Source organism: Symphodus melops (genome assembly GCF_947650265.1).
Source record: "Symphodus melops genome assembly, chromosome: 17".
Classification (NCBI taxonomy): domain Eukaryota; kingdom Metazoa; phylum Chordata; class Actinopteri; order Labriformes; family Labridae; genus Symphodus; species Symphodus melops.
In genome coordinates, this window is record NC_136707.1 from 7,430,459 (window position 1) to 7,444,435 (window position 13,977).

Sequence of the window (13,977 nt, forward strand, 5' to 3'; positions counted from 1 at the left end):
AAGTAGTGATCAAGTGTAAGTCTGATTATAGATGATTTTGATTATTATCAATAAAGTGTGGGAGAGAGGTCAACAGTCACATACTGTAGTAAGGAGTTTACTATATCAGCACTCCATGTGTGGAACAGAGGCCTAAAGTAAAGAGGCTCCTCAAAGAGCATCACCACCACCGTGTGGTGGAAAGCAACACAGCTCCAACAACTTTTAGTGCACCTCTCGCGCTACAAACACCAACATGCTGGTTGAAAAAGTAGCACCCGCAAAGCGAAGGGATCAGAACTTCTAAACAACCTGATCATAGAGAGCTTCACTAATACACCGTCATGTGTGACACCACTCAGCACTTAATGATGACAAGAATAAAACTTGATAACAGTATTTTCTTTATTTTCTCCCTAATCAGTTTTAAATTCATTGGACAAGCACAACCTTGTGTCTCGTTTCACAAGAACCTGAAAGAACTTAAAAATGGAAGATATCATCACTACAAAAACATTTTGGCGGTGATAAAGACAGGGAAAGGAATATACTAAAATAAATTTTAGACATGGGTCAGAATTCATTAAAGATAGCTGTAGTGTTTTGGATATTTTTTTTCGTAAACAACAAGCTTCATGAAACCGTCCGGCAAATCAGACGTGGATGAGAGTCAAAATGTAGAAAGTGAATACTGGTCGGCATGACGCAATAACAGAAACCCTTAAGCAACAAATGTCTTACTGGGTCATTTAAATGTCATGAGCACGAATGTTGAAAAATAGACCAACAGAAACATGACATGGTTTTCAGACACAACAGCATCTCTGCTACACACATCCAACCTCCGCTCCGTCCTCCCTGCTTTACTGTGATATGAGGTATATATGAGGCAAATTCTTGTTGACACTCAAACTGTCCAACATGGCAACACATTATTTAAGATATTACAGCATTCAAATTCACTGTGCCATTTTAAAATGATTGCTTAAAACAACAGGCCATCGGGGTGTAAAGGGGTTTAAAGTCTCATTCAGCAGAGTGATATCAAATCCAGCACTCAAGGCCAGCTGTAGCTGTGGAAGACAGCGCAATTATTGTTGTCTTTACAAAAAAAAAAAAAAACACATGTACATTAAAAAAAATCAGCAAGAAATTACATTTAACATTTAATGACATTTAGTATTTTGCACCCGTACGGCCAATTTCTGACGGGACAAATGTTATGCTCGGTACTGCCAGCACATGAGAAAAAAAAATGCATGTACATTTTTTTGGTCAGCCATCTTTTTTTTTTTCCGCTCCCACTGCATAATGGCTGCGTAAGTTACAGCTGAAGAAATACTTAATCACTAACACATTTGTCATCAAATTCAAGTAGAAAGCAAAGCTGCTAAATTGGGTTACAAGTCGAACTAAAACTAAGGGTTTGAATTACATTTACAATATCCCGATTGAAGAAAACTTAAAAAGCCCCCCTCCCAACCACCCCGTTAACCCTTCCTAAAGATGAGAGAGAAAATGTTCAAATCCCACTTTCACATATCAAACCCCCCTCCCCTCCCTTTCCCGTATAAAACCCAAACAAAGGGTATCCCCGAACATACACCCAGAATATTTCTGCCCACAAAGCCCGTCTGCATATGCCCAAATGACTCAGTCCACCGCTGATGTATTGAGCTCTGTTGATCTGACAGGGTACTTTACTCTATGTAAGAAAACGGCTCAAAGTGCTAATTGGATTCTTTTAAAGAAATAAGAGGAACTGAGGAAGAGGAGGAGGGCTGGAGAAGGGGAAGGCCATTCTACCGCTGTCCAACAGCTACCTCTATTGGCCGAAGAAAAGCCCTAACATCTCTTTTGCTCTCCAAAAATAAACCAAGGACAACATGTAGCCCCTGAACCAGCCCTCGTTCTTCCTCTCCTTCAACTGATTTTATCTGTTTCTTTACATTAATACATATTGTTATAAATATATATATAGATATATATATGGCCCTTATTGAAGAAAACATGAGTTTCACATTGACGCGCAAGTACCATAATCTCTATACAGCCGAGTAGAAAGTGTTTTCAGTGCTCAGGTGAGCTGGCAGCAGTCTGTTTATGTCACACTCATTCAACAAGTAACAAAACATAAGAAAATTGCTCTTTGAAGTCGCAAAACTTCTGAAAAGAGAGCTCACGGCACCTCGTAGGCTTTCCACTTTTTCCTGAGTAATACTTTCAACCTTTGTAACAGACAAGCTTTTTTTTTTTTTCTTTCTTTCTTTTTTTTGCTATTTCGATTCTGGGCTATTCCCTGCCATCACGGTTTAAATTATTATTATTTTCACGTGTGTAAAAGATGATTGCTCAAACATTTCAGCTCCTTGGAAAAGAAATGTGTCCGGTGCTACTCTACGCTTAAGTAAAAAGTACTTTCAGTTCATGATTAATGACCTAGTGTCCTTAAAAATGACAGGAATAAAATAGTACATACATATTAATTTAAAAAAATAACAGGTACTTCTTTAAAAAAAAAAAAAAAAAAAAATTGCCTTCGCAGGCTCGATGTGTGGAGAGGAGTGGGCACAATAACAGCTTCAGAAAACGTAACAGAAAGACGTCACTTAAAAAATAATAATAACAATAATTATAATAGTAATAAAATAGGAGCGCAAAAAAAAAAAAAATCAAAACAAGAACATCAGCTATGAGAACAGAGTGTTCCCCCCTCAGGCTCTCATCTGTAGCTTTGGCTTGTTGCAGTTTTGGAGCTGGTACTTACTGGCTCACTGACATCAGATAACAAACTAGTATACCCTGAGAATTCAGACACAGGCGTCCGTATCCTGTGATCCACCTCCCCGCCAGAGTCAGTGCCGTAAGACAAGCCGCCTCGGCCAAAGGCCTGGGCAAAGTTTTCTATCTGGTAGGAAGGCTTGGAGGAGTCCAGAGAGGCGAGATCCTGCGAGGGGGCCAAATGGTAGACCACTGTGCCGTTCTTGAGGGGCGGGTGGTCTTTCTGGCTGCTCAGGTCTGACGGACTGATCTGAAAGGAGGAAGGGGGCGTCGAGGAGTGGTGCTTATCCATCTGCTCGCTGAGCTCCTGAGACGGGGTGAGCTGCTGGTGCGTGGAGGCCTCCAGGCTGCTCAGGTGGAAGCCGTGCTGCGGCGAGGAGCTCGTGAGCATCGCAAAGTGAGACTTTGGCACGGGGGAGGGCAGCGAAGGCGAGCCGGCTGACTGGCCGAACCCGCACTCCAGCGGGGACGTAGTGTAGATGTTTTTGTCGGCGTAGATGGGATTGCCCGAGTGGGAACTGGAGAAGGGTCCTGAGGCTGGGGTCCCGGGGCCCAGAGGGAAGCTGGCACTGTGGCTGGTGCGCTCCAAAGCTTGCAGCAAGAAGCGAGAGTATTCGTTCATCATGACGTTCTTGTCTCCGGAAGGGCTGGAGTGGTCGGCGTTGTGGCCGATGTCAGGGCCTTCGGTTGGGACGGGGTGTAGCTCCACGTGATGGTCGCCGATGTCAAAGTGAACGTCGTGGTGGGAGCCGTCGGCTTTTTGGGTGTAGTGTTCGAGGAGGCTCTGGAGCACCTCGTCTGGGATCCCTGATTTATCCAGACTAAGAGGGGGGTCACTATCCATCCCTCCCTGAATGACCGACTGTTGGGAAGACAAGTGTCCCATACCGACTTCGTACTCGCTGCTGGTTCCTCCGACTCCCACTTGCCCGGATGAGTTTGCATTGTTGGCTGCGTGAAGGTAGCGTCTTTTCTTGAGGAACTGCATGGCGTCGTCATGGTTGCTGCTGGTTTGTCCCGCTTTCGACCCGTTACTCTGCATTAGACCGAGACCGTCCATGCCCACAGTCTGCTCCAGCGAGCCTGCTTTGGCCTGTCCCAACCCGGCTTTGTCCAAACCTTTACGATTTGCCTTCTTGAACGCCATCTTTGGGGATCTGCTGTGGTGGCCCTGCTGCATGACGGCTCCTGGCTCGGTAGAGGAAGACACCGTTTGGTTCTCCAGAGAGAATTCGTGGATGCTGTAGCCTCCCGACAAAACCCCTTGAACGTGCTGTACCCTCAGCCCTCCTCCGTCCAGCTGCTGCTGCTGCTGCTTCTTCTTCTTGCGCTCCACTCCCTCTCCAGAGTTTTTGGACTTTCCCCGCTTCCTCCCAGTATTCGCGGCGTTTCCCTGAGTGATTCCATAGCTGCCCTGTCCCATGTCCACACAACCCATGTCCATCATCGTGGGATCCAGCCCCTGCTTTATTGCTTCTCCACAGGTTCTCTTGTGCTTCAGCAGTCGGTCTGTCCTTGAGAAATACTGGAGGGGAACAAAGACACGAAACGTTGTACGTAAAGCAAATAATAAAAGACTTCTACCCAGATAGCATCACTGCAGCTCACTGACCTGTTGGCAGGTCTCACATCTGTACGGCTTCTCTCCGCTGTGCGTCCTCTTGTGCCTCTCCATGTGATACTTCTGAATGAAGCGCATGTTGCACTGGTCGCAGCTGAAAGGCTTCTCTCCTGATGTGCACAAACAAAGCAGCGTTTAGGTGAAGTTGTCACTTCAAAGCGGGCGGTTGGCTGAACGTTAACCGGTCGCGACGCATCACTCACCGCTGTGGATTTTCTCGTGTCGCTGGAGAAGATACTTCTGAATGAAACTCATGTTGCACTGACTGCATCTGAACGGCCTCTCACCTGAAATCAAACCGTAGACGTGGATTGGTTTTTATCCTTATGAGATAACTTGACTTTTGTGGGGGGGAAGCTTCCCCTCATGAGAAGTTTGATGGCTTGATTCACCACTTTGAAAAATACATGAATTGAACCATTGTGACTGACTTTGCACACCCTGTCATCCTCATTATTGTCATTAGGACATTAAGACAGAGTAAAAGAAAACCTTTGAATGATTCATCAGGGACGTGATCGGCTGTGGGCGTCTGTGACATCATCAAGACGCTGAATGAAACCGGAACCTTGTTTTTATAACACTCCTTTTGCACGCAGCGGCTAACGTGGCTCAATGCTGTCCATTTAAAACTGGTTGAATTCAAGCTCAACACAAACATCAGCTCGGACTCTTGTGATTGGAAAGTATCATCACATGTGTAGAACTCCTTCAATTCTCCTTCTTTCACTGAACAGCTAATTACCCGTCTAGTGTGTTCATGATTTAGGTGGCTTATCTCTCAATGATGGAAAATCCACAATTCCAGATAAAATTGGGAAGAATCACATCCCTGACTTTATTTACATCAAGGCTTAGCGTTCACTTTAATTTAATAGCCTAGCACTTACCCACTGTGAGGGAAGAGATTCAAAAAAACTAAAATAAAAGGACGAGTTGAAGAAGGAAAACTCTTCTATTTGAATGAACTGAATTTCAAAAAAACAATCTCTGTATTTGCGACAAAAAAAGATGAAAATGAGCTAAAGCAGAAACTGTTTGTGCAACACATCAGTTTCATGCTCCTGCACAAGCAGCATGTTAAATGACACCGACCCTATCAAAGACAAGAGTCTTTATTGTCCTACGAGGTGAGTCTGTGAAGGAGTCAACTCTGGGTTTCTTTTTCGTTATTCTGATACAGCAACAGTTCCGTCCTTACAAATGCAGAACGTCCAGTTTTAAGAAAAACACAGTTCCATGGTCACCTCCTGTATCGACCTGCACTTCTCTCATGCTTAACCAATTTTTCAATTCCTTTCTTTCATCCCCTGTGATGTGAATTATTTCATTCTCCACACAGAGCTTCAAAGTATCAAATTATCTGAAGATATCAAACTGACTTTTTGACCATACTTTTTATGTACGCGGGTGGATTATTGATAGTCATCGTCATTTTCTTTTTTAGTGCTGATTGTGTTAGATCAGAAAACCTTGAGGGGGAAATATGAAGTGCACGCCGCTGTACCTGTGTGGATGAGGACGTGTCTGCGAAGGTGATATGAGCTCCTGAAAGATGCGGCGCAATGCTCACAGATGTGAGGCTTGGTTCCCGGGGACAGGCTGCCTCCGTCTGCATCCAGCAGCATCGACTGCTGTCAAACAATAGCGGAGTTGGATTTTTATGAACATAAAAAAACAAAAACATACATGTCTTTATACAGATGTTAAAATTAATGCCTGATTACAAGACCATTACTTACCACTGTAGCTAAATTCACATTGGTTTATTTTAAAAGCTTGTATTCATTAAGTGCTTCTTGTGTTTATATATATATATATATATATATATATATATATATATATAACTTCATAATATTCAAAAATACATAAATATATGACAAACCTTTGCCTCGCTTCTTTTCTTTCTTGGTTTACCCTCCTGCCCGTCACCATTTGACCTTCGACCTTTTCTCCCAGTGGGTTCCTTTCCTAACTGACTCGGCAGCTGTTAGGATGACAAAAGGAGACGGAGCGGGCCGTGAGAGCGAGCCACGAGCAAAGGACAAGGAAATCACTTGACTGAAGGTAAGAGGTCCTACGTCTAAAAACTACACAGGAGCGCGTCCATGTATGCTGCTCAAGCACACCAAAGTAAACACACGGGGATCGAGTAGGAGAGCTAACGATGGCCTACTTTGCATATGCAGCCTGTCACTCTCTGGGAGAGCATTTCATTGTTTCTTTCTCCCAAAGAAAAACACAAACGGAACCCCTCCATACGCACATCGAGCGCATCACTGACAATGGGGAAGTATTCTCTAAACTTCATGTTGAACAACCTCTCCAGGCTAAGACTTGAGGAAAGAAGATAGCGTAGCCTAGTTTCTACTGCTCTTCATGCTAAACCTTAGCACCAGATGGAGTCTGAGAAACGGGTTTGAACCTGCTGTCCCCCCCGCCCGCCCCCCCCCCCCAAAAAAAACCTGCCAAATGTTGATGGTTTCAAAGGAGAAAGTTAATATGAAATAAGTAGTAGAATGCACAAGCTTTGACTTGATTGGATTATAAAAAATAACAGTACAGTCGCTTAAAAAGATGCATCATCAGAAAAAGAGAGAAAAATGAAGAATTTTTTTTTTTTTTTTAAATAGAATGTTTTTGAAGGCTTACATGATATAATAAAATAAAATTGGCTTTGAGTAGACAATGCAAAACAATGTGGCACAGTGCAGACAATAATTCATTCTGCAGCCCTGATGACCTTGGGTGCCTGGCTATTGTTAGAAGAGTGTGGTTGTGTGTATTTCTATTTGAATGAGCACAAAAGATGTCTGAAATGAAAAAAAAAAAGACAGCTGTGTCCTTGTGACGTTTTCATTCACACTGAGGCAGGATGACATCACTGTTCGGCCCAAAGAGAATAACAGAGGGAAGGATGGAGGGGGAGGGAAGGCGGAGGGGGGAATGAGGAGGGGGGCTTTTTTTATATTTTGCATCCCAAGCCGTCAGTGGATTTATGTCACCATAAATACGCACGCTCCTCCCTTGCACCCTTCCTCTCCGAGGCTCCTCCCTCTCCTCTCTCTTTTGAATAATAAGCTGAACAACACAGGAGGGCTGCTGCTTTTACCAACAACAACAAAAAAAAGCTCATACAAGATGAAATAATTTTAATTCATTAAAACCTACTTTGAAAATATTTTTCTGATTTTATTATTTGTGTTACCAAATGCATAAAGTGTAGCTGATTACAAAACACAGGACGAGGGAATGACTTTAAAACACCTTAAACTCCTCCTAACGTGATGTTAGAAATCCATAAACTCGGATAGAAACAACTTCTTCCACTCTTAGCAGTGCAGCGTTGCATTTATAGATATGTCGACTGAGCAGTTATCTGTGCCTCATATAAATGAGCTAAATCAGGACGTGCTGCGGGCCGGAGAGAGAGCGAGAGAGTACATGAGGCAGCAGAATGCTGACTCTCAGAAGAACTTTACAGAGGATATCTGCTCATATTTTATCGCAGTTAAAATATATTGATTTAGCCATCTACGTGTCTGCTGTAGGATCTGCTCGAGGGTTTAAAATACAAACTTTAAAAGTCGAGACTTCTTTGACTTGTTCAGAATTTATCACTGCTAACCTTCGTGTTGTAAATCAAGCCTGACAGGTCAGAAAAATCATCCAAAAAACATTTAAATTAATCACATTAGCCCAGAATTAGATGCTGGAGCATGATCTGATATATGACTGTTAATAAAATATGTTGATGTGTTTAAACAACAGAGGCAGACACCCCTGAAAAAGACAACTTCAGCCAAATCAACAACAGTATCTTAGTATCTATAAATACTTTATACGGATTCCATTTTATTACCAAGCAACTGATTATTCTCTACAATTACCAAATACTGGATTGGCCAATAAAATGGTGGTCCATGGTTTGTTTTGCTGCAACAATAAATCCTCACATTGGTTAAACTGCAACCAGCACATCTAGTGTCTCTGAACAGCAATGACACAACACATTAACCGTACACTGATGGTGGCCATTGATCTCTGAAAATAAAGGAACAAAAAGTCGCTTCAACTCAAAACTTTCCAAACAACTTGTTATGAAAACAGTGCATTCAGTGTTTTCAGGATGTAATTTCCCATCAGTTGAACTTACGTTGCCCATGTTGAGGTCATGCACCAGAAGGCTCTGGTTGTTACTGACTGTCACCTCCAGCAGTTCCGTGCTCTTCCCGAGGCCTCCGGGGTAAACAGGCAGGCGGTAATCATGCTCTGACAGCTTCTCTTGCTTGATGCCCAGGGTGTGAACATAGTCTCCCACCCCGACACACCCCATGCGGCCACCTTGGGTGCCCGTGCTGCAGTCGGGGGAGTCGCGCTCCTTCTTCAGGATCATTTCATGAGGTGGAAGGTCCTGCATGACGGAGTTGGCAGCCAGCCGGGTGAAGCTGGTCACCGGGGGGAGATGGCTGAACATAATCATGCCCGGGCCGAAGTTGGAGTCCATGCTCCCGTTGGAGTGCAGGAATTCATTGCCGAGTTTGTCCTGAATGATGCTCATGGTGGATGCCAGCAGGCTTGAAGACTACAGGGTGGCAATCAGTGACATTCTGTGAGCAGAGATGGAATCAGTGTCATTTGAAACGTTTGTAAATCAACGTAGCATGCAATTACACTGATCAGTTCACACTGATAAGTAATGGAGACATCAACACAAGCAAATAGTAAACAATTATGTAGCCATCTCAGTCTTTAGAATCAGTGTCACGGCCTCTGATCTCACAACTGGGTGCTTAGTCGGATTAAAACCGACGATTTGTGGGTCAACAAAGGGTCTGAAGTCTTTAACAATGACGGGTGGAAACGAGCAAAACCCTAAAACAATGTACAAAATACCCTCTGCTTGATTACAATAAGCACGTTTAGTATTTCACAGGGCGAAAAAGGTCACCGTGGCTGCGACACCAGACACAACATGAGACGAGGAATGAGAGGATTGAAGTTGTGTGTTAATCTGTTTGATGGGCCTGTCTGACCCAGTCATCCTATTTGCATGAGCTTATCTGCCAATGAGAGTGCACACAGAGTGCATAAAGAGGACTGTTGGTGTAATTATGTGGCTTCTGCATAAACAGATCATGTGCATGTTTTGTAACAGTGCTAATATTTATTGTAGATGTTTCATAGACATATAGTGATCGTGTAATGTATTTCTCACACTGGAATGGGGGAATCAGAAATGACTAAATACACTATGCAAAGGAAATCAAATGTTTAAGGGTAAAATCAGATTTTTCATTTAAATACATTAAAGACACGACAATGCTACACTGCAATGTTTGACCAAGGAATGAGCGACCCATCCAGCTAATGAAAGCAGCCAAAATGCCTTCAGCTCAGACGATGCGTTGGCAACAATAACGTACTCTGATCACACAAAGCAAACTTTCAAATAAATCAAACGAGACTTGGTGCCTCTCCAGTCTAAACTTCTGCTCGCTCGGATGTGTTCAAGAAGACCAACAATGCTCAGAGTTGACCCCGTGGCGTGCGAAGATATCCACGAAAACTAACCAGCTTGTTAGCCATGCAATTAGCCACCAAGCTAACCATTTGGCTAACCACTCTTGCGGGGCCCTTCTTCTTTGTGATGCAGGATCAGGCAATAATTAATATGGCCAGGCAATAACAGCACAAGATACGCCGCTGATGAACAACAGACGGCGCACATTTCCAAACGAAAACCAAACAGAATGTGTGGGGAACGTACGTTTCTTTACAAACATATACATAAAGTTAATATTTCACTTAAAATAGTTCATATATAAGAGCGATGATTTAGAGGTGGATAACGTTGCTTAGAAGCGTAACACTAGACAAGACGCACACAAATCTTCGAGCTTGACAAATGATCAAGGACGAAAGCTGATAAATAAAAGACAAAAAAACATGACCATCTTACGTCGTGTGTTCTTATTCCTGTCTGTGTATATTCGAGTTGTTTGAGTCGTTTCCTGGCCGGTGAAGCTACTGTAAGTGATGGAGCGACAACACAAGCATGACCCCCATAACAAAACGGCCCACACAACTCCAGCGAACAATGATGCTCGTCCGGCTAGCTGAGACAGCTAGCTAACTTAGCTAGCTAACTAGCGGTAAAGTAACGTTAGAGCGCTGCGCTTTGTTTGTCTGTCTGGACGAAAAGCTGAGCGACTGTTCACACCGGCACTGACTAAAATAAATAAATAAATTCCCCCTTACCGGAGCAGGACCATGACCTGCTGTTTTGGCCCGTGAAGTTCACCCTCAGCCGTCCGTTTCAACATCTAAAGCCAAAACATTGTTCTCCCGCAGCTGCTGTGTTCTTCCATCTTGCCTCGGCGCGGAGGATTCTGGGTCCCGCAGTCCAGCAAAGAGACTCCTCAACCAAACTTGCGGGGTTTTTAAAAAAAAAATTTTTTTTCAAAAGGGTGTCTTTGTTTTTACTTATAAATAATAATAAATTCACATTATGCCTTTTATTTTTATCTAATTAAAAAAATAAAGCCCCGCTCACAAAAATATATTCATAGGCCGTTATGAAAATGTCACTTTATAGCCTGTTGTTTTAATTTCATGGTTATTAAATTGGTGTGTAATGTAAGACAAAAATGAAAAAAAAAGAAACGCAAATATTAGTATACCTTACGTTCTTTGTTGGAACTACAAAGACTCTGTAAGAGTATTGGAATGAAAACTACATAAATAATTAGTAGGCTATGCAAATAAAGTAATAAACCCCAATCTAAATAATGCGACACACATTCAAATTTATTAAAATATTGCCTGCAAAATGTTATTAGGCAGGCAATATTTTAAGTATGTGACGGTAAATTAGCAAAATTGTATGTTAACATAGTCTGTCTTTACTTCATATTAGTGGTGTTGTGTTGTATGTTGTACATAATATCATAATATGATATAATAATAGGGAATAGGCCAGGTTTTGGTTTAAGTTTGTTCTTATTATTTTTAAAGCTCAAATTGTTCTGTCATTGCAGTTGTTTCGACTCTTTTACATGTACTTTCATCCCAGTCATAAATAAAAAGAGAGAGAGGGAAATCCCACCTTGAATGGCAGTAGTTGACTAAAAATGTCTTGAGTAAAGATGGCTGTGGTCGAGTGCTCCGACCACAAGAGCAACATTCTCAGAGCAGCCATTCAGATGTACTGACAGATGTGTTTAGCAGTGCAGCTCTCAGATCTCATGGATGAATGACTGTGTATACATCTAAAGGCACATCAGAGTCAGAACCCGCACCCCATCTCCTAATTTTCTCGGCTAATGAACCAATTAATTCAGAGAGTCAAGATTAATGGAAATGCAGACAGTAGAGTGATGCAGAAAAAGGTCAACGGGTGCATTTTTGATGTCCCTGCTCCTTTCATATATCCCAGATGACAGCTCACACAGTGGACAGTACTATCTTTGAAAGCGCTCTCATCAGGGATTGCTTAAATATGTATGATGGTGTGATGATGGTTGCCTGATGAACTGAGGAGAAAACCAGCGATTAAAATGTGAGAGCGGGGATTAAGGTTATTAAAGTTCATGTACTCACAATTTGAACATAGACAGACATTAATTAAGTTATGTTTAGATTGCACCTTTATAAGAGCATTGTATTAATTAAGTAAAAATGGGATGGGAGATGTTGTGGACTTTTTCAGGTTTCAGGGTCTATGTGGGCAACATGATTACTCTTCCCTTTTCTTTTTTTTTTCTTTTTTTTTGGGGGGGGGGGACTTTAGATGTCTTACCAGCATCATGGTGGTTTTTAAAAAGGTTCATTCGGTCATTTTAACCTAACAAAACTTTGTGGATTACCTTACAGTTTTTAATGCAAAATCAGAATTATGTCATCTGGGTTGGGGTTTTTGAGCCGTACTAATAACAGACTCACCAAACTGAACTGCCGTGTTCTTCCACAACAAGTTCCCTACTGACATTATTTTGCATGGGCACCATCACCGCATCATTTGCTAAGTACTGCCTAAGATGAGCAGATATTAAATACATAATCATCATTATCAGTCACCTCATAACAACAGTTAGAGAGTAAAGCATATTTCTGTTCAGTTATTTAGCTCAGACCTGACATTAAATCCCATCACAAAGAGAGGACATCCAGCAAGTATTATTTCAATGTCGCCTGTATGAAAGTTATCTGTGAATTTAGGCCGAGGTTAGGAAATGTCACTGTATGTCTCAACTTTCGTCCAGCCCGTTCTATTAGTCCATTTGGGATGTAAAGGTCAGAGACATAATGACTCCTGCACTTTAAGTTATATGCCTCTGACTCCTCTTAGAGTAATCAGCCCTGAAGGGGACGTGCAAAAACGTCTGCACTAGCACACAACCCACAGCTAACAAAGAAGAAAACATGAAAAAACAGGCCAATGCTTCCACGTCTGGAATCTGTGGCAGTTTGTGCCTCATACGACACTGAGGGTTATCAATCCTAACTCCTCATCAATAATTCAGCTGGTGCAGCACGTCTTTGTTCTCTCCCCCTCCTCCCCTGAATCTCAACCTTGTCTGTATGTGATTTTTTAGTTACTTTCTTCATCTAGTGAAGGAATCCAAGGAAACTCTAAACAGCTGAGACCCAAGATTAAACGATTTCCTGTGTTGTGCTGATTTGGATTCCTCTCTGTGGGAAAGCCTGGTGCCTACACACAACAGATGGCAGTCCTGGCCGTCTACACTTTAATCCTCAATTGTTAGGAGGATCATAGTCGCATACAAGAACCCTCCACTGACAAAGGAGACCCTTGGAAGTTAATAAAAACCTGTTCTGGGGTTAGGCTTTGCATTGGTGGCAATATAAAATCTGGAGGTTTCTTCTTTGTGCATTGATAGATATTTTATAATACAAACCAGAAATCAAATGTATACCTCAACCAACTGATTGATTGTGACTTACTATTACAATACATCATTTTATTTAATTCAGTTTTATAATTCACTAATCCTTGATACAGGAACAATGGATGTAATTTAGAGAAGTCAGATTGATGACTCAGGAGATGACCTGGCTGGCACCTCTCACGCTACCAATTTCCATATTTTGGTCCAAACCGGGACTTGAACCAGAGTCCCTCCTGTTCCAAAGTCGAGTCCTAACAGACTGAGTTACTGGCACACAAACAGAGTCCCTAAAAATAAACACCTTTGTGGTCGCAATTACAGCTCAAAAAGTGTGTCTGCACATACTGTATGCCGTGACCTACTAACCACTATGAGCATGATATGACAACAATACGCTCATTGTTCAACTGTACGAAAATGATGTGAGACACAATGAACAAAAATTTGAGAGAATGTAACTTTAACTGACAAATGTCTTTCTGCTTGTCTTCATGTTTTAAACAAGACCTTTGTTTGTAACGTTTCTTAATGGTTTCTATGTCGCTATCGTAGCTTAGCATATATTTTTTGATACAGTCCAAAATTGTAGCCATGCAACAACAATAGGGGTGCATCTACTGTATGATAAACAGTAGCTGAACCTGCCAAAGAAATAGTTTACCAAATCACCTTTGTGCAGATTTA

The 13,977-nt window shown here is 42.2% G+C and overlaps 1 protein-coding gene across 3 annotated transcripts; it reads right to left on the reverse strand.

Annotated features, from left to right (window-relative positions):
• Nucleotides 1-370: 370 nt before the first annotated feature.
• znf281a (zinc finger protein 281a) lies at nucleotides 371-10,811 on the reverse strand. 3 transcript variants are annotated; one of them, XM_079365484.1, is made up of 7 exons: nucleotides 10,643-10,811; nucleotides 8,538-8,991; nucleotides 6,267-6,368; nucleotides 5,889-6,012; nucleotides 4,585-4,668; nucleotides 4,373-4,491; nucleotides 371-4,285 (listed from the first exon to the last, which is right to left on the reverse strand). In XM_079365484.1, exons 2-7 carry the CDS (start codon nucleotides 8,940-8,942, stop codon nucleotides 2,702-2,704), a joined length of 2,418 nt encoding a protein of 805 aa, XP_079221610.1. In that variant the 5' UTR covers nucleotides 8,943-8,991; nucleotides 10,643-10,811; the 3' UTR covers nucleotides 371-2,701. The 3 variants fall into 3 exon arrangements, with proteins under 3 accessions (XP_079221610.1, XP_079221608.1, XP_079221609.1); XM_079365482.1 differs by having other exon boundaries at nucleotides 5,889-6,015; XM_079365483.1 differs by lacking the exon at nucleotides 10,643-10,811 and adding an exon at nucleotides 10,344-10,622 and having other exon boundaries at nucleotides 5,889-6,015.
• Between the last annotated feature and the right edge of the window lie 3,166 nt (nucleotides 10,812-13,977).

Excerpts from the sequence above, each read along its gene's own strand:
- znf281a (XM_079365482.1), bottom strand. The coding sequence starts at position 8,942 with ATGAGCATCATTCAGGACAAACTCGGCAATGAATTCCTGCACTCCAAC. Across the intron at positions 4,669-5,888 it reads ACACGTCCTCATCCACACAG|GTGAGAGGCCGTTCAGATGC; the intron begins GTACAGCGGCGT and ends GTTTGATTTCAG. Across the intron at positions 4,286-4,372 it reads GATGTGAGACCTGCCAACAG|TATTTCTCAAGGACAGACCG; the intron begins GTCAGTGAGCTG and ends GTTCCCCTCCAG.